The sequence below is a fragment of the Chelmon rostratus genome, chromosome 22, assembly GCF_017976325.1.
Source record: "Chelmon rostratus isolate fCheRos1 chromosome 22, fCheRos1.pri, whole genome shotgun sequence".
NCBI classification, from domain to species: domain Eukaryota; kingdom Metazoa; phylum Chordata; class Actinopteri; order Chaetodontiformes; family Chaetodontidae; genus Chelmon; species Chelmon rostratus.
In genome coordinates, this window is record NC_055679.1 from 14,471,064 (window position 1) to 14,498,692 (window position 27,629).

At 40.9% G+C, this 27,629-nt stretch overlaps 2 protein-coding genes across 7 annotated transcripts in view; both read right to left on the bottom strand.

Moving 5' to 3' along the window:
• Positions 1-70: 70 nt before the first annotated feature.
• On the bottom strand, positions 71-8,913 carry chpt1 (choline phosphotransferase 1). The gene is made up of 8 exons (XM_041963910.1): positions 8,491-8,913; positions 6,011-6,158; positions 5,740-5,881; positions 5,540-5,624; positions 4,952-5,083; positions 4,691-4,849; positions 3,389-3,514; positions 71-1,738 (listed from the first exon to the last, which is right to left on the bottom strand). Exons 1-8 carry the CDS (start codon positions 8,728-8,730, stop codon positions 1,622-1,624), a joined length of 1,149 nt encoding a protein of 382 aa, XP_041819844.1. The 5' UTR covers positions 8,731-8,913; the 3' UTR covers positions 71-1,621.
• Positions 8,914-9,454: 541 nt separating this feature from the next.
• Positions 9,455-27,629, bottom strand: part of mybpc1 (myosin binding protein C1) — a 29,170-nt gene continuing 10,995 nt past the window's right edge. For 4 of the 6 annotated variants that reach the window (XM_041963578.1, XM_041963577.1, XM_041963575.1 and 1 more), the window contains 28 exons: positions 26,836-26,946; positions 25,995-26,143; positions 25,772-25,889; positions 25,634-25,685; positions 24,928-24,984; positions 23,914-23,922; positions 21,835-22,001; positions 21,576-21,708; positions 19,551-19,559; positions 19,128-19,252; positions 18,905-19,010; positions 18,405-18,571; positions 18,124-18,289; positions 17,943-18,049; positions 17,702-17,838; positions 17,257-17,416; positions 17,060-17,164; positions 16,788-16,976; positions 16,068-16,202; positions 15,477-15,644; positions 15,242-15,330; positions 14,970-15,165; positions 14,664-14,803; positions 14,418-14,577; positions 13,890-14,026; positions 13,347-13,533; positions 11,852-11,890; positions 9,455-10,320 (listed from right to left, as the gene is read on the bottom strand). In XM_041963578.1, the coding sequence (XP_041819512.1) occupies positions 11,871-11,890; positions 13,347-13,533; positions 13,890-14,026; positions 14,418-14,577; positions 14,664-14,803; positions 14,970-15,165; positions 15,242-15,330; positions 15,477-15,644; positions 16,068-16,202; positions 16,788-16,976; positions 17,060-17,164; positions 17,257-17,416; positions 17,702-17,838; positions 17,943-18,049; positions 18,124-18,289; positions 18,405-18,571; positions 18,905-19,010; positions 19,128-19,252; positions 19,551-19,559; positions 21,576-21,708; positions 21,835-22,001; positions 23,914-23,922; positions 24,928-24,984; positions 25,634-25,685; positions 25,772-25,889; positions 25,995-26,143; positions 26,836-26,946 (3,299 nt within the window). In that variant the 3' untranslated portion in view covers positions 9,455-10,320; positions 11,852-11,870. The remainder of the gene's footprint in view (positions 10,321-11,851; positions 11,891-13,346; positions 13,534-13,889; positions 14,027-14,417; positions 14,578-14,663; positions 14,804-14,969; positions 15,166-15,241; positions 15,331-15,476; positions 15,645-16,067; positions 16,203-16,787; positions 16,977-17,059; positions 17,165-17,256; positions 17,417-17,701; positions 17,839-17,942; positions 18,050-18,123; positions 18,290-18,404; positions 18,572-18,904; positions 19,011-19,127; positions 19,253-19,550; positions 19,560-21,575; positions 21,709-21,834; positions 22,002-23,913; positions 23,923-24,927; positions 24,985-25,633; positions 25,686-25,771; positions 25,890-25,994; positions 26,144-26,835; positions 26,947-27,629) is intronic. The other 2 variants (XM_041963576.1, XM_041963580.1) reach the window with 2 other exon arrangements.

The window sequence follows — 27,629 nt, forward strand, 5'->3', positions numbered from 1 at the left end:
ACTGGGATTTTTACTTGAGGATCTGACTATTTCTTTCACCACAGACAGTGACAACACATTGCATGAAAAATATTTTATTACAATTTTTCCACTCATATCTGTTAGTAGAAAGGTGTTTTATTGTATTATAACAGTGCAACATGGTGTTGAAATCAAGGTTGTACATTTCAATGCATAGTTCCAAAGTCCATCGCAAATTATGCAAAACTATCTTTTTAGGACATGCCCCCCCTATGATGTCCATAATCCTGCAGAAGCAGAATCTGAGAGGAAGTTTTATTTTTCCAAAATAATTTTTTTGACCCTTAAATTGCTCTGACAGAAATATCCCTTTTGATCCCAGTGAACCTGAATAATGAGTTAGTCAGATTACAACTATTCAGTAATAATCAATCATTACAAAATTACTGATACTCCAACAAAGCTTCCACCTCCAAATGAATCACTCACCTATACTGTACATAATACATGTGTATAAGTGAAGAAACTTCATGAGTGAATTGATAAAAAAAATACCTTCCAGTTGCATTGTATTCTTAGTATTGTTGTATCAGGTATGAAAAGAACGTACAAAGCAGTTTTAAATATTCACAAGTTAAACAGTAATTACAACAAAAATATTTAAGGCGTCTTCAGTTGAATTCTGTACAATCACAAATAATTAACTATTAGCCCTTCAGGGAGAAGAAAAGAGAAAGCAGAACAAGTCGTGTGTTAATGCTTCATCAGTCGACGGCGCTCTAAAGGCTGGAGATGAGGTGGTTTTTTATTTTCAGGACTGTAGGATGAGATGAATGCCAGGAGAGAAAAATCTTAACAGAAAGGTGCTTATAAGAGAAGCCCGAGAGAAAAACCTGTCGTCTTTTTTCAGCACTAACACAGACTGCTAACCCTCCACGTAGCACGCTGACAACCTGCCGGTCCACATTGCAAACTTCATTGGAATTTATGAGGTTTTAAAGGTCATTTAAAGAATTTAATCTGTATTTTAAAGCCCCTGATTCATGTCAGATTGGGTTCATTTAATAAATAAAAACAAATGATTAAGAAAACAGGTGATCCATTTACTTTGGACATATATCAAAGAGATTTTACCTTATTGAGCTATTCTGATTGTTCTATATTTATGCATCTTAAATATATGACAGTCCCACACATAGGAGGCACCTCTGTAAATTTAAATCAGACTAAAATGCTTTGATATTTGCCCAAACTATAAAATACCTGTAAAAGAAAACATTTTGGTATTTCAGTTGAATAAGCAGAAAATGTAAAGAATGCATTTCTAAATTTTCTGACGACATGCACTGATGTTTAAATTAAAACTTATCGGCTAAAACAGCCATTGAGGAATTCCAAGGGAAACTGGTTCCATGTATTTTCCATTGAACAGATCCATGCTTTTCAAAACCTTTTTTTCCCTCTTTTTTCTTTTTTGGTTTGTAGTGTTGTGATGGTATTATTTTCCATCTGGTGTGAGAGGCAGTTTTTATTCAGAAGTGGTCACTTTGTCAAGGCTGCAGTGGCTCGTGGGCGAGGGCGTCTCCTCGTCATCGTCGTCTGCTTTCAGGAGCGGGGAGAGGTCCGCGTCTCCCCCCGCCTCCTCCCGCCGGGCAAGCCGTCAGTCGCGGTGGGTGTTGCTCGGCGGCGTGATGCTGAAGACTCGGATGCGCAGGTGGGAGGCGATCTGGAGGCACACGCCCGTACAGTAGCGCGCTAGATCCAGGAAAGAGAGGACCTAAAGAAACATGGAGAGGAACAAACATCGAAGGCTGGATGAAATAATAAACTGCACTGCGACTGTTTTAATGGTGATATTTAATTCATGAGTGGGAAAGCTCAGGAGCAGTGATTTCTTGTAATGCTGTAGAAGCATGTTATTTAGGCCCTACATGTCCGTGGTCCACCCACACAGGTGTTTTCACTTAATCTCCCTGATTGGACCTGATTCCTCAGGTCTATGTAGGTGTGCACGGACCAGGCTTGATTGACACCTCCCGCAACTTACAACACACCTGTATCACTCTATAAGGCCTTTTTCACATTGGACAAGAACCAACTAACACCCACTAACATCTGGCTTTTGTCCTCAGTGGGAAAGTGTTCAATTGGCATTCATAGTCCACCATGACACCTCCATGCTGCTTTCTACTGTTCCCTGTTTTCTGAGATGTTTATGATGTAAATCAGGACACACCAAAAAAAAAAAAAGAAAAAGAAAGGCAAACTTGTCTACTTGCAATGGGAACTAAGTCAAACACCTATTTTTATGTTTAAAAATCCTGTATAACTGCACTAATTTTGGTGTGAAACCATCCGGTGGGTCAGGATAAAGCTTTAAAGCCACATACGTGTTTTCACTTATTGTCCCTGATTACACCAGATTCCTCTGGACCATGTTGAGTGTGCACAGACCAGACTTGACTGACACTCTTGTCACTCTTATTGAACTTTTACCCAGCAGACATTTTGGCTTGTCGTAGCAAGACAAGCACAGGTGTAGCTGATAACACCAGCGATGGCTCTCTTCCATTTAAGTGTCACAGTGAGAGAAGCAAGTGAGCCAGCATGCACATACTTAGCTGTGCTTATCCTGCTATGATGAGTGAAAATGTCTGCTACTGTGAAAAAGGCCTATTTATACCCTGAGTTTGGGGACCTCACTTAATACCCATCATACCTCCACCCAACTTCAACCTGAGCAGATGTCTAATCAGCCATGATAACTGCAAACAACTGTGTGGCTCGCAATTCAATTTTATGGCAGCAGCACCCATCTCCATCCTTTCAGCTTATCAGTATTTAGCAGGTTAGAAGTAATATAACATGACACAGATGTCAGAGGGTTTACCTCAAGTCATCTCATGGGTCTAAAAGGAAGTGTGAGGTGAACCTTGAGCTGTTTAATGATGAAGAGGACACCGGCAGAGCTCCCACAAACAGGACTGAAAACCACCGTGCTCACGTGCTCATGGTCTTAACCGCGCTTTTCTCGTTAGTCATCAAGGCTCACCTGCCCTGCAAGTTTCCACCGCACACCTCCACACCTGGTTCAATTAAGTTGTCATGGAAATGGAATGGGGTGTGCAAAGAAAAGAAGGCATTAACTATGAAATTGTTTGGTCGGTTTTTCTGGTTCTTTTCGCGGCAACGGCCGCCAGCTTGCTTGTGTTTGTTGAGTGAATCATGGGTGCAGCCTCATGGAGCGTCTGCATGAGCCAACAAACATTAAAGCTAAACTGAACAGGACATTTTCCTAAAAAGCTTCTTAACTTTTCACTTATAATTATCACATAGAAGTGATTAATTACATGCCACCAAACAACATGCAATGAGAGCTTAACTCATTTAGGTGGTGGCTAGTAATATAAAAGTTTCAGTCACTTACCATGGCGATCCAGAGTACTTTGTGCTCATCAATGAAGCTGTTGAAGTACTGGTTGAGGAAGAGGAGTCCGGGACCTATGAAGGCTGTGTCCGGGAGGTGCAACTCACTCTTGGTCATGTGTGCGATCTATAGAGATTCACATGGGGGAAAGAAAACACTGATTAAATACAGTTTGTACTGAATTACCTGGTTAAATACAAACAGAGGGAACATTGGTAACAACAACATGGTAGCACAATGCAATGAATACAATGTTAAATATAAATAAAGTTAAGACAATTAATTAAGAGTAGTTAAACTCATGGTGTGAAAACAATGAAAACAGAAGACAGTTTGATGGTGTCGTTAAGTAGTGTTGGATCATGGTAGTTGTTTCTTCATTTAAACGACCACCGTTGGCGATGACCTGTTTGACATGACTTGCGCACAAAAGTTCACAGACGAGTTCATGTTTTCAAGTTTTATTCATATAATGTTGTGTTCACTGACTTCCTTCCTCAGTCTCTGACACATCATCTCGTGTTTCCTGTGTTTCCCTGCAAGTTATGGGGTCAGGCGACCAAATAAAACCCCCAGTAACCTTGAATACAATCACTGATTTCTCTGGATTTGAACATTGTTGGGAACATTTGGGATAATGTAAGTTCCCAGCTGAACAAATATATAACAAAGGTCTGGTTATTTTTAGACATTTTAATGTGGAAATGTTAAAAGATATAATCCTTAAGATGTTCATTATGTCAATGCATTTATGTTCTGTGATCAATTGTTCACTTTAAAATGTTCGCTGCTCGTGGCGGAGTCCGCCATTCTCGTGCCGGATTCAAAATGCCTTCACATGCAGGGATTCGCAGGAAACAATGCAGCATGTATCTCACTGATATCAGAGTCACTGTTTACTGTCCTATAACTGTATCAGAGCTACATTAAGCTACTGCGAATTTCCTACTGCTGCTGCTTCACATTATAAAGTATTCAAGCGACAAAACACGGGGTGGCTTTTATTGTGAAACAGTCACACAAAAAAACAATCTCATCTGTTATTTCTTCACTTTCTGTTGATAATTTCAGTTGATTTTTCAATGTTTCAAATAAAAGCTCTTACATACATATTACACATTGCACCTTTAAAGCAACACGAGTTTGTTCGGCTGCACTGTAAATGGTTACACCACAAAGTAGCTGCTCAACGAGTAGCAGCTGCAGTATTAAAACTCATACTGTTACCACAGCGACCCCGGGTGCTGCCATATCAACCAGGACTGAAATCATAAGGATTGGACAAGGACAAGATGAACTTACCACCAGCTTGTTGGAGATCTTGGACAAGACCATGCCAAAGGCAAGCAGGTACAAACAGGGGTGGTGCTCGAACAGGTGGCTGGACGACTTCTTGAAAATGATGAAGGCCAGAGTGAGGATGAGTCCGACGTGCATACCAGGACTCAGCACACTGGTGTCCTGCACAGAGGGAACGTTACTGAGCATGGATCGCAATATATTATCTGTTCAGTCAACTCGTTGTTTCTCCAGACTTTGTGCAACGTGTGTGTGTTGACTTACAGCCACAGTAGAGCCGTTTTTGCCGACACCTCCATTCAAAATGACATGGAAGTAGTTGTAGCAGGAGTAGAGGGCTCCACCGATGATGCCCATGATGGGGAAGGCATACAGCTTCAGTCCAATGAGGGGCAGCTACGGAAACACGTGAAGGCCCAATTAGTGCGAAGACACAAAGCACTCTCCTTACAGTAAGAAGAAATGTGCTTATATGAAAGCTGCAGGCATGCCGAGCATGATGGGAGGGCAAAGCAAAAAACAAAACAAAATACAATGCGGGTGACATCATCAGCTTTTTGAGCCAGATCATGTCCAATAGATGACCTGTTGCCATGGCGTTAGCTACCCATATTTACCTTCTCACTTCTCTCATGTGATGTTAAGTCAAGCCTCCAAAGGCAGCACAGAGTAAAAGTAAAACACAAACGCTATTTAAAGACTAGAAGGACGGCTAAAAACTAGAAACTGATAAGTTTAGCGTAAAAAACTAGTCGACTGTACACTCAATGTGAAATGAAAGTGTTCCCGTGTGTGTACAGTTTTTTTTGCATCTGTACACGTGACTGTACAAAATATATTATTCTCAATTACCGTGGTTTGCCAAAGGCTAACGCCTCCGAAAGCCGACATCAAGTACATGATAATGATGGCGACCTGCACCTCTGTCACGTCAATCCTGTGAAGATGAGGGAAGAGTGAGATAAGTCTTAACTAGAGTGACGAAATAAAGGGTTGACAGGTATATAGGAGCACAACAACATCTGTATAACGCGACTGAAGGTGTGGCTTACAGGCCAAAGCGGAGGGTCCCGGACACGTAGGTCTGCCAGTGAGCGCAGAAGAACATGAACATCCCGATGAAACCACAGAAGAACATCCAGTTTGGGTATCTTCCTATTCCACACGAAATGCACGTTCCCACAGCAACAAAGACTGAAAGAGGAAAAACAGACCAACAAAATGAAATGACAGAAGCTCTTCCTGGTCCACTAAAGCACTGCAGCTGATTTTTAACAGACTGGACCAGAAGAGAACGACAGTTTGAGTTCAGATGTAAAGCACCTGTCGAGACGGCATCGCAGCCGTGGTCGAAGAGCTCCCCCAGAGCTGAGCTGCTGTTTGTCCTCCTGGCCTGCTTCCCATCGATGGCGTCCAGAGACTGGTAGATGAACAAGCCCAGAGCACTCATGATGAAGGCCCATGATGGAGCCTGGGGGTGGGGAGAGACTGTATTTAGAGATCCCCGCTTACAAAAAGGACCGCAGACTGGCAGACTGAAACAACAGTTGCAACCGCACAGCATGGGGCAGGCAACTAATGCTGGTTATTTTAGATATCAACATGATATCTTATGCATGTATTTCTGATGTTATGAATTAAAATCTTACAAAAACATTCACTGACACATTCATGAAATAAAACATTAACCCCCTAAAGAGGAAAACGGCATTTGTGCTACTGCATGCAGCAAATGCTGTAAATTTAAGGAGTGTGGCGACACATTTGGACTGTTCTCTGCAACGTAACTTGACCATTTAGCTGAAATTCTACAGAAGTGCAGCTACAGCAAACTGCACTGCTGACCGGCTGTGCTGAGAGGATGCATGCTTATTGCAAGGCATCATGGAAGTCAGTCACACCTTCATCGTTTGAGCACTGGACTGAACTCCAACTCATGAAACCCATTCTTGGAATGCATTAACGTTTTTTTTGGTATTCATTTTTGTTTGTATTCTGAGTAGTGTTTGTATTTCTGTTGTAATTTATCTCTAGATATAAATATAACTTTAAACAACAGCTCACAGAACAAGATGGGTCAGGGTATGGGGAGGTCTGACGTTGCTACGCTATACAGGTTCTACTAGCATGGAAATCATCTCAACTCAGCACTTCATCACTTAGAGTAAAACAACAATGTTTGAGTAATAATCCATCTGTTTAATTCATATATATGTAGGTAATCAGTAATCTGAGATATCAGACTTACATGCCAGAGAAGTGTATTTTAGTGTCTCACCATCTACACACACCATATGTATCTGTGTGTGCTGTCAGTGTGGAGAAGGCGGGATTCCAGCTGACTGGAGTGTTTCAGTTCCTCTTACTAGGTTGGAGGTTATAGACCATCTGGACTGCAGAGCCAGCCAACACAGTGTGTTTACCACTACAATGTGTGTGTGTGTCTATGTTTGTGAGTGTGTGTGTGTGAGAGAGAGAGACACAAAGATAGTCTGTGTTTCCAGAGAGATCAAGAATCCCATGCTGTCCTAAATATTCAGAGGCCCTGCTGTTTTCTTCAAAGTCCATGTCCTGAATGCCTCGTGGACTGACAGGGACTGCTTGTCTAGGGTTATCACAGAGGTCATTTTAGGGAGTACTCTATACTGTGTCCACTGCTTCACATGAATTCCTCTAACACATGTTTGTTTGCACTGGCATGGGACTTTCGAATCTTTACAGTGCACGAAGAAGAGTGGACAAAGGCCAGGTTTTGACTCAATGCTGAATAATGAATGGGGGAAACTGACATGCCTTTGCACTTGTGGAATTTGACAGTAACAACATCCTGCATGGACTGTGGACTTTGTAGTTAGATTGGACAAAACGCGTGTTTATCAGTGTAAATCTGATAACCACACACACACACACACACACACACACACCTATGCATTTCCTGCTTGGGCCACTGTACCACAGTGAACCTGGTGACAAAAGTTAAGTGGATCATAGGTCAACTGTTTGGTGCAACACCTATAGTTGTATCTGTGTTAAATTTTTAAGGGTTATGCAGCTGAAACTACATTACACTTTCATCTGGAGCCATTTTAGTTTAATTTATTAATCTAGACAGCTATTGTTGTTGCTATTGTGTAAGCACTAACGCTAGACCCACGTTAATTCTATGAATTCAGCAGTGTTAGCCTGCTCTCTAACGGTAAAGTGAACAAGAGCCACATTTTGCTTCAAACTGCTGTGTTTTACCATCAACAAAGCCACATCACGTGAGCCCGGGCAGACAACAACACGTCTAAACTGTGTGCCGTTGCTCCGCTGCGTGAGAGATGTCACACGTAATCCAATCAAAATCCGGCATTTTAAAGCGTCCTCGCTTGAACTGACCATTCAAACGTAACACCTTGTGATTTACGATCATTCCTTAATCATAAGGAGACAGTCTCCAATTCGGCTTACACTGTCGTACATAAAATAGGGAATACTTCCAGAAAACGTCAACTTCCTGAGGTGATTCGTTAGATACAGCCCGAACCCTCTGCGTTAACGGACAGCGTGACCTCGTTAATAAAATGGAAATGTTATTAAAACACGAGTGGCTGTGGTGCTTTAATACATGCCGAATTACCCAGTGGTCCCTGCGGATTCGGGCGATGCCTTAAAGTCTGCCCTTCGAGACGTGTGACGTTTCCACAGGTGGCTAACTTTACCTTAAGCAATTTCTGAATGGAGGATCTGCGTTCCGTCCATACCAGAGAAGGGCACGTTATTGGGGCTAGTCACCGTGTAGAAACTTTCGCTTTACTCACCTCCTCTGTTGCCGTGGGACAATAATACACAAGCACCACCGTGGAGATGATATTGACCAGCAGTCCAACTATGGTCAGAGTGTTTGGTGCGATCCATGTCGGAGTTTGCTGGATGAGCCAGTTCCAGTAGATTTGACACGGTGGCTCAAACAGGGATCGACCAGAGGCGCTGTATTTATGCTCCTCCAGCCGCTTGAGTTGAGCGGCTGACAGCGACTCTGGCCACAAGAAATGTGGCATTGTTTTTCAGCCTATCACTCTTCAAATTACGGTAGTAAACTTCCAAATACTCCTTGGCAGCAGCTCAAATGGGGCTATCTTCTCTCGACCGACTCCAAAAAAGAGCAGCTCATTTGGCATTTATAGCTAGGTGACTGGAGGAGGCCATTTCTACAGCGGAACCATGAGATGTCGATAGTCTGCGGGTTTCTGACCGAGTTGCTTCTCGGCAGGAAGCGAGAGTCCGGAAGGGAATAATGTGGTTGTGTGCCGGGAATTTTAAAAATGTAAATTAACATGTAGACCACCATGGTTTGTATTAAACTACTATTAATTACATAATATTTAAATGAGAGTAATTATTAAATAGTAGACATATTAATATTACCAACAGTAACAATTAACAATAGAACCACATTTTAATACTAATATTGATATAAACAAATATGTCAAAGAAATGCTGAAATGCTGTGGTTGTTAACCCTACAATATTTGGGAACCAGTTTGCACAAAATTACTTCCAAAGTGCTTGTCCATACATGATAGCAATTACAAATTTGAGCTATACTCTCATCCGACGTCTATGTTTTAATAAATCTGTCAGTTAATTTTCTACAAGAATGACTCTCTCACTGTATCAGCTTCAATTATTTTTTTAAAAAGAAGTTCATACTATTACAAGAGATCCAAAAAAAAAAACAAAAAAACAAAAAAACAATACAATTATTCACATTACTTTTTTTTATTGTAATCCATGGGTCATAATTACAAAGGTAAATGCATGCTGACATGGCTGAGCATCAATCAGGCCTCAAGTCCAGTATGAATCCAACAAGCATAATGGGTCATGCAGAATATGCACTGTGTGTAAATCTCTACATTTTGTCACTTATTACACATAAAAGCTACACAGAAAAAGTGAAATGAATAAATATCAATGTGAAAGGGTCCACACATTCATTTCTCCAACATTACTCTGGTCTATTTGCATTTTTCTTGCCATATAGAAGTTTGACACATTCTACAAACATCAAACCTTTTTTGTACATTCCCATTTCCCTTCTTTCAGACCCCAGAAATAAATTATCACCTTCAGCAGGCACTCTCAACAAGAATCAACATGTAAATACTGTAGGTGTGTCACTGTGCTATATATGTGTTTTGTATTTTTAATATTTTTGTATTTTTTTTTAACACACTACATGTACTTAACAAAGCTAGAACCAAAACACTGCCAACATGCATCTGAGCTGACACAGTCTTTCAAACACAAGTGGGTGACAAAGACATGAACTGGCTTTTTTTCCTATGGTAACTAGCTCCACACCTGCACACAGCATACCACACCGCAGACCAGTACACCCTCGCCCACACCTCCTCCACCTGTCTTGCCATCCCTCCATCAGCCCACCCTCCGCCTTCAGGCCGCTGACCTCAGTAGGTGAGAGAAGAGGATCACTAGTGGCGGCAGATGTCTGCAAAGCTAAAGTGTCTCATTGCATCCTGTCCAATTTTACTTCTCTTGCTCGACAATCTTCGTATCGTTCATGTACTTGTCGATTAGGTGTAGGGGCACTCCGCGTTGCATGAGTTCATAGAAGGTGAAGCCTCCTGAGGGGCAAGAGGAAAAACTCTCTTATAATATTGCTGGTAGGGGCGGAGAATGTGGAGAGTGAAAAACAGAGAGGAAGAGTAAGGAGAAAAGGAGAAAAGCTGAAGAGGAAGAGGCTGATCAAGCAAAAAGAATGCAATGGAGACAGGCTAGGAGTTCACAACGCTGGATAAGGAATGAGAGGAGAGAAGAAAGGTGGTCAGCTGATGCATCAATCCACACTGAGTCTGTAAATCAATGTACATCTGCTCAGGCTTGCAGAACTAGAAGCATAGTTGGTTCCGCTGAAATACAACGCAGATCAACATCTTTGAAATAAATCCAGATTAATGAAGCATACACTGTCTTTAGTCATCCACAATATGCTAACAGTGGTGGAAGAGCTACTCAGGTCCTTTACTTAAATTAATGTATCACTGTGCAGATTTACATTGTTACATCTAACAGTAATGCATTAAAATGTTTAACTTAAGTACAAGTACAATATTGATAACACAATTATGAACAATGATGATTTATAGTCATAATTTAATATATATTACATTAAAGGACTATTATTTTATGCATTAATGTGTAAGCAGCATTGGAGGTGGTCACATGTTTTGTGTGTCAAGACGTAATCTGCAGAGTAACCACAGACTTTCACTGTAGGATAAATGTTGTGGAGGAAAAAATATACAACACAAAAATGAGTACAATATTCCTCTGAAATGCACCGGACTGCACTCAAGTAAAGTACAAGTTCCTAAAAACTGTACTGTTTTGTAGTGTTTTATAGTTTGTTTTTTATTTAGATTAATATAACGTTATAATTTGTTTATTAGTGAGTTTTAGAGGTACTGGTACACGTATTTTAATCTAAGATAATTGGCTGTAGCTTCATATTTAATGGACAGATGAAAGTGGTATCAACCTTCTCATCTTACTTAAAACTGCACTTTCCAAAATAGTGAAATATTCCTGTTATTAGCACTTCAGTGAATGTACTTACTTTCCACCACTGTAGGATAAGGGATACAACAGGAACTGTGCTGTCTCCTCTTGTGCATACACATCAACATTACACAGTTTCAAACTGAATATGAAAAATACCCAGTGTTAGTATGCTTTGTTTAGATCATGTATAATTGTACTTAACAGCAGCAAAAAACTATGTAGACCACATGCCAATGCAGCATAAAGCTCAGTCCCAGTCTCCACAGATGCTGCTCTGGATTTCTCGGCACATGTTAGCAAGTTTGCAAAACGTTTTACTCACCTTGTCTTTGGCAGAAAATACATGAGAGGTAGTCTTGAATTCATACCATACCAACAACTATGGCAATCAGTTAAAATATTCAAAACAGGGTTGTTAAATTCAGCCAACTGAGCAGAACTGGGAAATAATTTGGCCAAATGTTGTCTTGCAAACCTTGTGTTATTAATGCTCGATAGCTACAGTCCCACTGAGAAAAGTGAGGTTACAAGCTGGCTGAAAGATGCATAATGAATGACATAAGCTTCATATGCCAAAACCATATGAAAGCTTACCTTATATGAGAACATACATTCACAATTCTTGAGTTTGGACTGGGGGAGAGAGAAGAGAAGAGGGGTTAACAAAATGTTTACATGGTGTTATATGTGTGCACCAGGGAAAACTGTTGAGTTATTACTGAACTCTTATATGAGGAGTTAACTGTGTGGCATAAAGAGGACACTGGTATCTGTGGAGAATAGTTGAAGACAACACAAAAACATCACAGCTCTATATGTTATGCCTATGGAGGTGTGACTGCTGACAGACTGTGTGTTGTGACGATGAACAAGATGACTGGATGGACTGGACTGGATAGACTTGTGTGAGAACACAGGGGATAAACCTCTACATGTGGTGGCGATGGAGAAGTGTCACCAGATATTATGTGCACTGCACACAAATGATATGAAACTGATTATTATTATGTCATTATTTGTACTTATCTTGAAAATAGTGTTCAGGAGTTGGTTGCACCAGCTGTTCATAAGCTCAAACTTTGCTAAGTTTTAATATCACAGTGATACACCTCTAAATCAAAATGGGTTGCACCACACAAGCTATTTACTGCCAAAAATTTATACCCAATAACTGCCAATTGTAACTGTCAGTAAGCTAACTGACGAAGTTAACGTTAGCTCATTAACTAGAGATAATGTAGTCGACACATCTGACCCAAACCTTAATTTAAATGGTCTTAAGTAACAACGTAAAACGTAGGGTTTAAAATTACATTTCACAAAAACAACACAATATATTGTGCTAGGTTAGCATAAGAAAAGAAAAGAATGATCTGACACAGATTTCTTCACACAGACTTATATAAATAAAGTCAAAGTTACGTTTACTAATGACTAACTGGAAAGATTAATATATAAATTGGCCTCCTAAGGCTGTTATTTTCGTCATTTATCTTATAGCTCTTGATGCTACAGTGACTTCCTGTTTTCATAGTTGATAGCTTTTGATTGGACAGCACAACAGATGTTACTTACATGTGCAAATTTACATAGTACTAATTTTCTCTACTAGCTAAGACATTCCTCAAGTTTTAATGGTGCAACCTGATTTAGCAAAGAACTAGAAACTAGCTAACAGTTTCTCAGAACTTCAGAAGTCTTTACACAACTTTAGTAATGAATTTATGAATAGCTGGTGCAACTCAATCAGATACTTACATGTCCACTGCCTGAGCTGTCAGGCCTTTGGTAGACTGCAACACAAAGCTCAGACACTATGGTGCCCCCGTAGAGTTGGTTTCCCAAGGTCACGTTAGCTTCTTTACACTCGTTGCAGAGTGACAATTTTGATTAAAAATCCATTGTTTGTCTTTTTTAGATAAAAAAACCAAAGACCCCTAAAAGGGAGGAGATACTCAACAATCACCAGAGATGCTAATAAGGACCATTGTCAAATTAATAAAAGAAGAAAACTAGGAGGCTTTGGGAAACCAGATTCAGATTGGTACCCAGGGGGACACGCAGAGCTCGCCTCCTGGTCCACACTGACCTTTGACCTCCAGCTTGCAGTCCACTTGAGCCTCTCCCAGGTCGTTGATGGCCTTGCAGGTGTACATGCCACCATCATAAGGGCTGGGCTTCCTGATCTCCAGAGTACATACTCCCTGGTTGCTAAACATGCGGTAGCGCGGGTCGTCGATGATGGCTATTTTATTCTTCATCCAGATCACTTTGGGCTGCAGTCAGAAAACAGAAGAAACAGCAGCATGATGTTGAGCCAGCAGACAAATGAGCAAAAGTGTCCTGATATAACTCCTCAAATTAATATTAGAACCTGTTTCTTCTTAAAGGATCATTCTTGTTTATTACAAACTAAATCTTAATTTCATGCCAAAACTACAAAAATTAGATCCAAGTTGCAATAAACTGGACCCAGCCTTTAAAAAGTTGATATAATATTATCTTTAAATTGTTTTTTGGCACACAAGGAAGAAAACCAGTGCTATAAACATGATGATCGACTTGTATATTTACCTGAGCATAATCCTTAATCTACATGTACACTACCTCTACCTGTGGTTCTCCCACCTACCCTTGGGTTAGCACGGACGCTACAGTTGAGAGTAGCATTGTAGCCGGCGATGGCAAAAGTGTTGATCAGCGGCTGCGTGAACTTTGGCGCCTCCTTGAAGTCGTGGTCGTTGTAATCGTGCGTTTTCACCTGCAAGCCTGTTGGGGGAAGGGTAAAGGAATGGGGTTGTGCATGATACTGGTGCTGAGCGGTATCATGTGGGAAATTCCCTGTGTGATGAGGGAAAGACAATGTTTCTCGTTTATCATCGGCTGAGTCTGCAACACCACCGTTTCAAGGCCTGTCAGTCATAGCCCGACCCCTGTTAGGTAAAGTGAGACCGTCAATTCAGACTCACTTTAGGGTGGAAAACATCACTGACAGTGCCTTTCAGATAGCAGCTGTGGAAGGAATACTGAAACAACAAGTTTGGAAGCATTTCCTACCCAACAGAAATGATTAGTGGCCATTCCAAGGTTAGAGGACCGCTTTCCTAGATCTCACCCTTCCACACAAACACTCACTCACTAACAAGTCAATAATTGTTACCTTCTTTGACGATGAGGGCGCTGTTTTTGGTTTGGGTGGCAGTTTCGCTCGGGCCACACATGTTTTCCGAAAAGATCCTGAAGAAGTACTCGTTCCCCACCACCAGCTCTGTGATGGTGATGCAGGTGCGATGGTAGTGCTCAATGCATGTGTACCATTCCTATCAAGCAGATCGAAGCATGTTACCATCGAATACACATCGTTTGCAAGTTCAGTTTCGTATATATTGTAAAAATAATCTTCTACCATTGTCTTCTTGTCTGCTTTCTGAATGGTGTAGCCTGTTATTGGGGCATTGCCGTTGTCTTTTGGAGGAGTCCAGACCAGAGCTACATTTCCTCCCCAAACGTCTTCAATTATCACAGACTGAGGAGGCCCAGGTAGGTCTGAAATTCAGAGAAAATGCACAGTTTGGTCTTATTATTATGATTTTTAAGATGTCATAGTAACATTATTCACAGTATGATAGTAATTTTGTTCAAGACAGGGTTGGTGCTGACTTTTTAAGACCTTCTCAGACATTTTATGAGGAAACTGAATTCAGATACTCACCTACGATTTGTATGTCAATAATAGCTGTGTCCACATGGTTTTCAACCTGCACAGTCATTTCATACTTCCCAGAGTGGCTGCGTTCTGCCTTACGAATGAAGATGATGCTGTCGCAGTCTGTGTTGCGGATGTTGACGTGTGTAGGCTCTATCGGCTTGCCTTCCTTCAGCCAGGTGACCTTCGGCCTGGGCTTGCCCTGCAGACATCACGCTGGGTTTATGATGTTGCTCAAGAGATGCTGCGAATATTGATTAATTGGGATACGGCGTTACCATAAATGGCACAACAAGGTTGACCGCTTCTCCAACTCTACGAGTGTATGTCTGCTTCAAGTGCCGGGGGATGCGGATCTTGGGTGGTTCTGAGGAAGAGATAGACCAAAACCTTTTAAGTTACAGCAGAAAAGTTGAGGTTCAAATGTATTAGTGAAACACAACGTCACACAAAATCAGTTAAAAGAAAAGGCAATATACTGAAAAAATCTCAACAGCAGCTTTCAGAGCTCACCAATAACCTCTTTGACCAGGATAGAGTGCTGAAGGGATCGTGGGTTACTGGCTCCAGCAGCGTTGATGGCTTTGACTCGAACTAAGATTTTAGACCCTGGAGTCAGCCCATTGATGGTGTACCTAGTCTTCTCTGTCAGCTCTGAGTTGGACACTACCCAATCATTAGCTGTAGAGAAAAACAAGTCCAGTAGAAAAAGCTATTTGTTAACAGCGGTCACTGAATATTCTTATGTTTTAATTGAAGATTAATGTCTATCTCTGCTCCAAATACTGGTTTTGTGAGTTATGAGATGTACAAACAGCTCAAGTACTCAGGCTGTACGATTACACACAACGTCCATTGGATGTCACTTTTGCCTTCACACATGGTGATGATGATGTATGAAGTAGTTTGTTTTGAGCACACCCACACATTAAATTCCTTAAATTTCTGACACTGTTACAATTTCAACGCAGGCTATGTTTGGGTGACAAAACCCAAAATCGGCTGTTGTCTCGTCTCACAGTGACCACGTTTATCTCACAACTGTCAGCTTTCATCACAATCACACAGTCTGTAGGGCCTTTATAAGATCTGAGGTTGTCTCACTTCCTTCTATGCAGTACTCCACCAAGTATCCGTCCAGACCAGCAGCTCCGATGGTTTCAGGAGGACGCCACTTTACGGTCACTGAGGTGTCGGTGACATCGTCCACAACCAGCATGGTGGGCTCACTGGTCACAGCTGTGTAGAGATAAAGAAGATCAGGGGAGCCATATCCATCGTTCCTCACTTTGTTTTCCATCAACGGGTATGAATGAGATCGGAAAACATCCATTTTGGCAAGTCATCAACACGTGAGCAAGGCGCCTCTCTCTCTGGCTGGTATGCTGTCAGTCTCCATGTCAGATCTCATTAGTCCCTGCTCTTGCCTTCTATTCTTGTATTCTGAATCATATTTAACTCCTATTGAACCCTCTGACAGACCCGATCTCCTAAATCTCTAATCCACCGATGATTTGGCAGCCATTATAAAGACATATTTAATATCCCGTAAAGCTCCTGCGTGTCCAGTGGAGGTCACAGTCAGAATGCTTGGGATGGTGGGGTATCGGGAGGAACAGCTGCGTCTCCGGGGTACCAAGGGCAGATCACACACGCACTATCACAGGCTCACTCTTTGAAATTTCCTCCATTATCATGAAATGGTTGTTAGATAAACTAAAGCCTTGTGTAATACTTTCCTGGGCATATTAATGGTAGAAGCAGCTCAAAGGCCAGACTATAGACTGGTAAGTGGATACTCATGGAGACATTTGGGTGACTCACCGAGGGGAGTGAAGGCTTTGGACGGGTCACTGGGCTTGGACACACCAATGGCATTGACTGCAAAGATCCGCACTTCATATGGGACTCCTTCAATCATCTTCTTGGGTTCGAATGATGTTTCTTTAATCAGGTCAAAGTTCAGTCTCATCCACCTGGAGCTCTGTTTCTTCTTTCTCTCGATGAAGTAGCCTTTAAAAGGCAGCCACAAAATCTCTCATTTAACACCAACACAAACGCTTAAGCTGTGGCAAGAAGGAAGATGCGATGTTTACCTAATATTGGTGAACCTCCATCATATTTTGGCGGTTCCCACGTCATAGAGCACCAATCACCACCCACCACTGGCACCAAGGGGGCCTCTGGAGGGTCAGGGATGTCTGCAGACAACACAAGGCCATGTTAAGGATTCAAGAAACAAATTTGCAATTCTCCACATGTTCTTTTTCTTCAGTGTTTGGCAAAGACTTACCTACAACCTTGATTCTGACGCTGGCTGTGGCCTCACCAGCCTCATTCTGCAAGACTATCTTGTAGTTGCCGCTGTCCTCTCGCTCTGTGATGTCAATCGTCAGGCTGGTTTGGTCACCGAATGTTTCAGCTCGGACACGATGGCCAGAGTCAAGAATTACCTGGAACAAAAAAGACAAAAAAAATTACATGTAAGCCTTGAAAGTGAAGTAGTTAGCAAAGATTATTGGATGACATTTAAAGCTGGGAACATTTTATATCTTTGTATTGCCAACAAACCCTGTGAAAACACCAAAACCAACAATCAATCCCAACAACTACTTTTGTCTGTGCATGAAAAGGCTGAAATATATTTTTCCTCTGTGCCATACAGCCACAATCTTCTACAAAAACTACATTTTTTGACAGTAAAAAAATTATTATTGATTAAAGACGCTGAAGCTCACCCTTTCTCCCTTCATCCACACCACCCTGGGTGCTGGTTCTCCACTGATGGGGATCTCCAAGCGAAGTTTGTTTCCTGCCACGATTGTCACCGTGTTATCCGGGAAGTTCAAGCTCTCCAAGTGCACCCTTGGTGGGTCTGCAGAAAATTGAATCATCAACGTCATGTAAAATATTACGCGGGGTGTTTTTGATATAATGGTAGGATATCAAATTTGACCAGATGAAGCATAGATTGTGTACCAATAATGTGGACTTTGCAGGAGAGGCTCTGTGAATATCCCTCAGGTACAAAAACGTAATCTCCTGCATCATGAAGGGAGCTGGCCTCAATTTCAAGACGATGGACCCTGGGAAACCGAAATGATGTTGGTCAGCATTTGTGTTTGATTGGTTTTCATTGAACAGATTTTAGATCACATACTTATTTCTGTGTATGACGGTGATGTGGTCATTTGGTTGGATCAGCTGTCCATTCCTGTACCAACGACCTGGGACGTTGCCTGGGTAGATGTCACAGTGCAGCTTAAGCGGTTGACCCAGCAGCACCGTCATATCCTGCAGGTCCTGGTACACCTTCAGTGGCTTCACTAATTAACAGTATGAGAAGGGTACAGAACAGAGGAGAGGTACTTTTAATTACAGATTCTTCTGAAAAGCACGCAAACAAACAGAGATTACGAAAAAGGCTGGGATGGTACATACAGTCAACCTGCACGTGAGCCTCAGATGTGCCACCAGTAGCCATGATGGAGTATGTCCCGGTGTCCTCCCTGGAGGCGTCATCAATCACCAAGTAGTGCTTCGTTCCCTCACTCTTAACTCGGTATCTGGAACGCACTCCTGTTGGAACCTCAACACCGTTCTTCATCCTGAAGGAGGAAGAACACACCATGGATAAATGAGCAGAAAGCAACTTACAAGAGCTAAACATAGACATCAATATTTCATTGTCACATCAACAGTGTTATATTAAGTATTAACTTGTAACGTGAACTTTTGTCAAAATAATTTATCAAGATTTATCTCATGGGTAATGATTTCCTAAGAATTTCACGAATGTTTCCTGGAAAGAACTATTTAATTACAGTACAGGAAAAGTCCTGTAGAATTTCTTAGCAGTTTTTGATTATTGATGGTCCAGTTTGAGTCATTAAGCAGCCTGTGACACCTAACTTGGTGCAATAGAAAATGCATTGTCTTACCATTTGACTTGAGCACCTTCCTCTGACACCTCACACTCCAGCTCAATCCTCTCGTTCACTGTGGTCTTCACAGGCTCGATACCTTTAACTATCTTTACCGGCAACTCTATAAAACAAGAGGAGACGAAGATACTGAACAAGGACAGACAACAAGGCACACTAGCGAATCTGCAGCATGTCTGGTCATATACAGTAAATGCAGGTGTACGGTTAAATGAGATACCTTTGACAAACAGCTCTGTGGAGCACTTCTCGTCTCCTGCAGCTACAGAATAGGCTGCGTCATCATTCATGCAGCAGTTGTTGATGACCATAATCCTTTGTGTGCCCTTATGCTCAAAAATATACCTAAACAGGAAGTCAATTAGTCACATCACTTGTCACCCAAACTGCGTACGAGTCAGTATACTAGCCAAAATATAGTGTCCTAAGATAAGGCCGGATATTAAGTATATGAAAGACAGTTATCAAAAAAAAAGTTGGCAACAGAAATCAAAAATCTTCAAATCAAAATGTGCATCAGTGTTGACAAAATAAAGAAATGCATTATACCCAACATGCAAGTGCACTTCACAAACCCAAGGGTCAAGCTCACACCAAAACTCTGACACTGAGAAGGGAGAATCGACTGGATGGATGGACTTACTTCCTTTGACTAAAGGTCAGCAGAGGAGCCAGAATGGGGCCGGAGCACAGGGAGTGTACAGGAAGTGATTATGGCAGACAGACAGAAACGCCATGATACGACAGACAGACAAACAGACAGACAAAGACAAAAAGACGTCATGCCTGGAGGGGTATATGTAGTCAGCAATAGTATCAAAAGTGTTTTATAGTGAAGCCTTCGGACCAGGGAGCCTCGGAGGTAATGCCACAGGAGACCAAAACCAGAAAACAGCAATAACCTCCCAGATGGCTTTAACTTTGCATGGCTTTGAACAGAAGTTTCAGCTAATGTATGTAAGGATAGGCTATTGTTTATCTAGTTGACAACCAGACAAGTCTGTAATCCTAATATCAATCTATTCTAGCATTCTATAAACACTTGTAATCCAATGTGAACACTGCAGAATATAGATAATGCTAATTAGCAAAGAGTGACATGCAGGATTATGAGATTAACATTTTATTATTATTATTATTATTATTATCTACTCCACCATGTGCACCATTAACTTTGTCTGTTTGTTGCTTTGAAGGCAGACACAATGGGTTAATTATAGATTTTTTTTTCTAAAACGAAGCAGATGAGAGTTAAAAGTTGTGAGCCTTGAAACCAAAACAATGATCTTAAAGACGCTACAATGGTCTGCAGAGTTGAGGGGACTTGAAGTGTTGAGTGTTAATTCTCTGTGGGTTCATCATTAAATCAAATAACACATTCATTTGATCCGTTGTCAGTTAAAAATTAGTTATAGCAGCTTTAAAGTTGTAGCTGTTGTAAGAATAATAAATGTAATAAAAATTATCATTATATTAATTATTATTATTATTAAATTATTAGTAACAAAATTAATTAGAACATATTAATAGTTAGGTTATAGGGGTAGGATTAGATAAGTTTATACTTCTTCCTACTCCCTTTCGCTCATGTAAACTATGTTGCTTATGAGATGTGACTGTTTTCTGGATTGTTTTTTTTTTGTTTGTTTTTTTTTATGTGCACTTATTTCCTTATGAATCCTTATGATTATTATTATTTATATAGGTACTATGTATATATTGCTATGTATGTATGCATGTATACATGTATGCTTTTATTTTTATTTTTATTGTTGTTTACATGATCGAAATAAAGTTATACTAAAAAAAAAGAATTATATAATTGCATTACATGGATATTTAATGTTATTTTCATATATTTCCAAAGTCAAGAGTAAATAATCATTTTTTCTGTTGTCACTCACTCTAATATTATTACACGCAATATATAAAATACTTGCAAAACACATAAAACCATCACTCATATCCTTTCAGCCATAGTGGGTTTGAAAATCATGACTCTCACATATTCACAGGATTGTTCTTGTTAGGGTTAAAGCAGTGATGGCTTGTTAAAGCACGTGATCTTTATCATTATTACTATGTGATTTAGCATCTGTTATTACATTTGTTCTAAAGCCACACTTGGTTAAAGACCTGTGAAGGAGGTACCACCTTTTTCCTGTACAGAGGACATATACAGTTAATGACAAGTAAAGACAACCATTGACATCATACAGCGCATTTACACCCAAATGTAGCTCTGGGGCCTTGTGAATTCACACTGTTCCTAATATGTGTGCGTGAGACTGTGTGGAAACTGATTAGAGCCACATTAGAGTCGAGAGAGCGTTATTTGTTCACTTGCAATGGTTCACAGCACAGAGGGATGGACTAGCTGCACATGAGGGAGACTGCTTTGTAAAAGATGATGGAGGATACGCTAGACATGCTGTCTTACTAAGCCACTTTTAGGTTTTAATATATTTCTGTGGGGGTATTTGTAAAAATGTAGGTCATGTGGTGTGAAACATTGGGCTTTTGACTTGTGACAAAATGAAAACACATAAGCCCAAAAAAACCAAGCTCGAAGCCAAAAATGAAACGCATTTAAAAAAAAAAGAGTTTCATTTGTGCCGAGTTGACCGGGAGAGGACACAGAGGATAGACTGAAAAACATGTTACATACTTGGGAGAGGGTCGGATTTCCTGTCCGTTCTTGTACCACTTTAGCTCAACCGTGGGGTCGGCCAGGTCGACCACCAAGCGGATCTTTCCACCTTTATCCACCTGATACGCTGGTTCCAGTTTCTTTGCAAAAGCTTTGAAAAGACAAAAGAGATCATTAAAGGTCAATATGGTGCTCGTAAGATCAATCCAAGGTCAAGATTCCCTTTTGACCAGACATAAGGACTGTCTGTTATCAAAGGGGTACAGCCAAGATTTACCTTCGCTTTTCTTCTCCTCTTTTGGAATCTTCTTCATCCTCTTCAGCAGACCCCTCAGATCTGTGATGCCGTACATAAAGGCAATCTTCTCATACTGATCTGGTCGGGCGTTCTTCAGGATCTCCCACACATCGACCTCGGGGGTCTCATCCTGCTGTTTCGGCTCCCTAGTGGTGCCGGATACGAACGAGCGTTGTGAGGGTCATAGTCATAGACTGGCGTTTGCAACGTGTCCTGAGGAACTACTCGTTAACCTCTAGAATAGGAGAGTTTTTGAGGCATTGGTCAAGAAAATAAAGGCTTCACTATGCGCACCACTAACTTTGTCTGTTATCTGTAGTAGATAGTAGTTCCTCGGTTCCTGCCCTGCCATTTTTGGTTTGCACATCCCATTCCCCTTCAGAGCGTTCCTCAGGACATGTCACACAAAGGGATGGGCATGATGAGCTGTCTGCATGTGTCTTGACATCAGCTGGACTCAAATGTTAACTGTGACACAATGGAAGCGCTATTAACAAAAAACACAGAGGTGTTCTCTAATTTGCTTAGGAGCTGTGGAGGGTTAATTGTGTCTGTATGTTATTTTTAATCAGAAGTGTTCAGGACAGAAGCAAAAATCAGGACTTATGAGTACTGAGGTGTGTGCAAAGTAGTGCCCATTTCCTTGACAAATAGAAAAAAAGATATGAAGAGATATTTCTTAGTGAAAATCATCTTGCGACCTCTTGTTTAGAGTCATCAGGACGTCACGTACCACCTAGTGACTTTTAACTCAAAGCAGGTTTGTGCTACTAAAATATACATCTCCATTTCCATTCAGTCCTGTGATTGCCTTGTTTTTCAAAGTCACTGTAAGTTCTACTATCGTTCTGAGGTCGGTGACTTGGTTAAATGCAGTGTCAGGATTAATTCTGAAGGAGGAAATCAGAGTACTCAGGTAGACGAACGCAACCAAAATGTGAGATTCTTAAAGATTTCTTCAAGCTTTGTCATAGTAGTCGAGCATTTAGGGTTGAATCCATAATAGTGTTTTTAAAACTGCTTCTGAAGGTTTCTTGCATGCACTGACAGATTAAAAAGGGAAGAGAGTTAAATTAAGGAGGAAATTTGGGTTGGGTTCTGTTACTGAAGACTTAAGAGTCAGTGTGAGAGATGAATCAGTGCTGTAAGATTAAAAAAGCACATAAAAGTAGACACAGATAGAGGCAAACTAGAGGCCTTTTTCCTATCTTGTGAGCAAAATACAGCAAAAAAAGAAAAAGTCATTCAGCACGGCGTAATGCTAAATGTTTTGTGTGTTGAAATGCAGCATGCAGGGATTCAGGGGAAACCTGCAACAAAGACTGAAATGCGGATTTTAACATCTTTCATATTGCTCTAACGAGCTGGCCCATCCCTTTGTTTGTTGTTGGTTGGAGTGATCACTTCAGAGATGCTCCGAGACTGTTAGATGATGAAAGTGTGTCTAGGAGATGTTAGATTTGTGAGAGTTAATTAACACGTTGCCCCTGGATATGAGTGTATCCATTAGTTTATACAAAGAACATTCAGTCAGCCATTCATAGACATTTTCTCAAATGTCTGAGAGGTTGGAGGTGAATAGCGTAAATTATTATTCCATTCTCCGTTTGTACTTCTCGTCTGTTTATTTTCAGGCAATTAAGAAGGAAGCTGAAATAAACATGGTGGTATTTGCCTTGTATTTCTAAATCGAAATAAAATGACAATGTAGTGATAACACTATTTTACAGCATCATTTCTCCGTGGCCCACTAGCATATCATTAATGATTCAAAATGCTGCACTCTGCTTCATAAAGGTGGCGTTTGACTTCATGGCTTGATGAGGAGCCATCACCTGAGCGTTTATGACGCGAGGCACATTTCCATCATTAATGACTGCTGACAGAGCGGTTAGGAATGCTGCCTTCAAATGAAGTGTTACCGTACTACAATAGGCCAACACTCTTGCTCGTCCAATTCCTAGAGCTACATGTCATGCCGGGGACTCTACAGGATTATAGTACTCACCCGCAGTAAGGTCTAATCGTTTTAAAACCTATGGGTTTTTCTCTACTAACCTTTGATTTCTGAATATGTAGGGGAGAAGAAGAGACAAGGCCACAATAAATGTGTAATTTAGCTGGTGAACAGTGTCACTGCCTAGGACTATTTGTACTCACACTTAAACGCTGCACTGCATCATCTGAGCTATGCATCATGGTGTCTATTTGAGCTACCACAGCAGCTTTGGTATAGCACAGAGGTTTTCAAACTGTGAGGCCACCCGGGGGAGAGTTGAAGGGAGAGACATGCGGTAAAGATACTGCATGAGGTGAAAGGCAGTTCAGCTACTTATACTTAGTGCCTGATTGCTGCACACTCCTTCTCAAAGTCATAACTGAGTTGCACATGTTTTTAGATTCAACATGACAAACACTTTCTGGGGATATCGTTCTCTATGATGTCCATTGCTAATACACGTTCCTAAATCTGCTTTGAAATCATTGGAAAATCGCTCCTCACAACTCAGAACTTGCCTGAGAATCATCATGTTTTTAAGTTTTCTTTGGTTTCAAAGTAATCCAGCGATAGCAGTCAATACCTCTATGGCAACATTGCAAACAGGAACTACTAATAGCTAATTCGGCATACTTTAAATGGTGCCAGTTTAGACATGGCAACATTATACATCCTGTTTACATCATCCAAGGTGTGATGCGTGATTATCCCTCAAGTCAAACTAAGACAAAGACTACTTACAGGAGTGATAAAATCCATGAATATTAACTTTATCATTTTTACTATCAATATTTTATTTTGTTATTAAAGTAAATGGGGGTGTTGGGGGCGGGGGGCACAGGTTTCTCATTTTTTATCTGAGGGGGCCCACAGTGTTAGACTTTGAAAACCCCTGGTATAGCATTATGTATCATCTGTAGATTCGACTCGCCACTCAAACAGTAGCCTATTACAAATCAAATTTACAAAAGATTTAAAACAAAGATAAAAGAAGCACATCCAAAAAAAAAAAAAAAGGTTTTAAAGATACTTAAAAGGACAAAATCCACTCAGGGTCGGGATGTGATTCTCACCTATGTTTAAGGAGACCACTAAAGTCAAGCTCCCCTGCATCTTCTTGTCCTTCACTGCTGTTGTTAACAAGGAGAGATTGATGAAGATTTAATCACAGTTGTAACAGTTACAGGCACTAGAAAACAATGCTAAAAGAGCAACACAAAGCAACGGCTCTGATGTCAATCGCTCCATTAGCTGCAAGCTAACACACGATTGGTGCTTACACAAAAACCCTTTTTTGTCTTTTCCATGTAAAAGCCTGAAACAAGGTGTTTTGCGTAAGACACTTCAAGAGCGGTCCCAGCCAATATTGCCAAAGTGTCTCTGCAATGTTGAGGCAACATTACTGAGCAGCAACATTGTACAACTGGGATGCTTTGCATTGCTTTCCATACACATTGTTTGGAGGGAGATTTAAGGTGCAAGAGTTGGCCTTTAATTACACATTGAGTCGGCTGGTTGATTTGTAATTACCTTTGAGAAAGGTTAATGACATTATTACAACCATCTTGTCACACTTATATGTCATACATTAATATTACTTGATGGTGAAATGCTGATGGTGCTTGTTCTTTTCTTCACTTTTCAGCAGCATTTGCTTTGTTCAGTTGAAGTGAAAAAAAGGGAAATACTGTACTGTCTCAAACTGAATGCATAATGGCTGCTGTTGCCTCCTTCACAATATCAACATGTCTTGTAGTTGCACCACACTTCTTTCATTACCTTCTTTTGAAAGCTGATCGAATATCAATACTCTGTGAGCCCTGTTCAGCCTCTGTAAGACAGTGACAAAACATATGCTAGTCTGTGTTTTGGGGACATATTAGCATTAACATGATGGACTCTGATGCTTCAACAAACCTTTAACTTCCAAGTCAAAGGAACAGCTGTCAAACTTGTCCTTGTAGTTGACTTCACATCTGTAGTTTCCAGCATAGTTATCTTTGGCCTTGATGATGTGCATTTCAAAAGTGTGGATCTGCCGGGGGGTGATATATAAGAATTTTCACAGCTCCATTAGTGTGCACTTTAAAGTGGTGCTCATGTAGGCGCTGGGGTAGGTGGGTGCCTTGCTATGCAGTACCTTGGTTAATCGATCAAAGGTCTCTTTCAGCTGCAAGTGCTTTCCTGTCTTGCTGGCCAGGTCCATCCATTTTCCTTTAAACCACTTGATAGTGGGTTTGCGGAGCAGATCTTTGGCCTCCACCTTAGCAATAAAGGTGATGTCTCCACCTTTAGACACAGAAAATAGAGTATGATCACAGAGAAAAATTGTCCCACAGTCCAAATGTCCGATCAATAAATCATTAATGATTTACACTAAAAGTTGATTTAATAAAACGTAAAATTATGGAGCACTGCCTCTTAACTATGACAGTAATTTAGATGCTGAGTCAATGACCACTCTGGTCATTTTCTTAAACAGTTCAGCATTTAGGCAATGTGCTTATTGGCATTATTGAACATAGATAAGAAGATCAATACCGCTTGCATGTTTAACAGTGATAATGGACGAAGCTAGAGCCAGTAGCTTAGCTAAGCATAAACCCTGGAAACAGGGGGAATAGCTACCCTGTTTCCGCCCAGAGCCAACAAAATACTCCCTACAGCACCTCTAAAGCTCACTAATCAGCATGGTATATCTTATTACCACATATTTAGATGCAACATATTAATTAGTGAGCTGTAGAGGTGCTGGTAGGAGTATTTTTTACTTTTAGACAGAGCCAGGCTAGCTGTTTCCCCCTGTTTCCAGTCTTTATGCTAAGCTAAGCTAACCAACAGCAGGTTCCAGCTACATATTTGTTGTACAAACATGAACAAAGTTTTTTCTTCAAGAATCAAAGTCAACCATCTTCATTAAATCAAAATCAAAATCACATTTCCTTGTTTTACCACCTTCAACTCCATTTGCTGTCACTCACCCACAGGTACAGTGGCACTTTGGGGTTTCTCTATCAGCAGAGTGGACAGCGGTGGGGTGTCAATGGGCTTTTCCAGGTCCTCTGGGGCCTGGCCTTCTCCCAGAGACCACACTGGTCAGGTTGGAGAAACACATACATGACACAGTGCTCTTCACTGTCATTGTGCAAGGAAAAAATATCACAGTACAGTTGAGGAATTCATACACCCACCTTTCACTTTTGATCTGAAAGTTTTAGCCTTACCAGAGGAGAGTTACACAGACGGACAGACAAACTCACTTTCAGTCATCACACTTCATACAACAGCAGAATTTAAGCTCTTTGCAACATGGAAAGCGTGAAACAGACAATATGAAACACAGAAAGTGCATCTAATTTCCACAAGAGGGGCACATTTAAGGGACATTTCGTGCAAAAATATAAAGGAAACTCGTTGTGTTTGTGAATTCTTCATTCCCTTGATGCTCCGGTCTTCTTTGCAATAGGAGATCTGAATGAGGATAAATCACAATGTTGCCATACAGTCGTTATCCACAAGCTGTTAACGTACTCTTGGCCTGTCTTCACATTTTATGCAAGTTCACCATTGACAAAACTGTCAATCAAATGCTGCTAATTTTTAATCCTTTATCCTCATGCTAATGAAAAGATTTAATCTTCCATAAACTCCATTATGTCCAACATGTGGCGAGGAGGACAGATGGAGTCGGGGCTTGACATTTCTTTTTCGTGTTGCCCTTCATAGTCTTGGGACAAATGAACCTGGATTATGCTAAACTGCAAGAAAGGCCTCC

Bases quoted from the DNA above. Each gene is read 5' to 3' on its own strand.
- chpt1 (XM_041963910.1), bottom strand. From the start codon at position 8,730: ATGCCACATTTCTTGTGGCCAGAGTCGCTGTCAGCCGCTCAACTCAAG. The intron at 5,882-6,010 runs GTGCTTTACATC...TTCCTCTTTCAG, and splicing joins CTGCGATGCCGTCTCGACAG to TCTTTGTTGCTGTGGGAACG. The intron at 3,515-4,690 runs GTAAGTTCATCT...GAATCTCTATAG, and splicing joins AGATCTCCAACAAGCTGGTG to ATCGCACACATGACCAAGAG.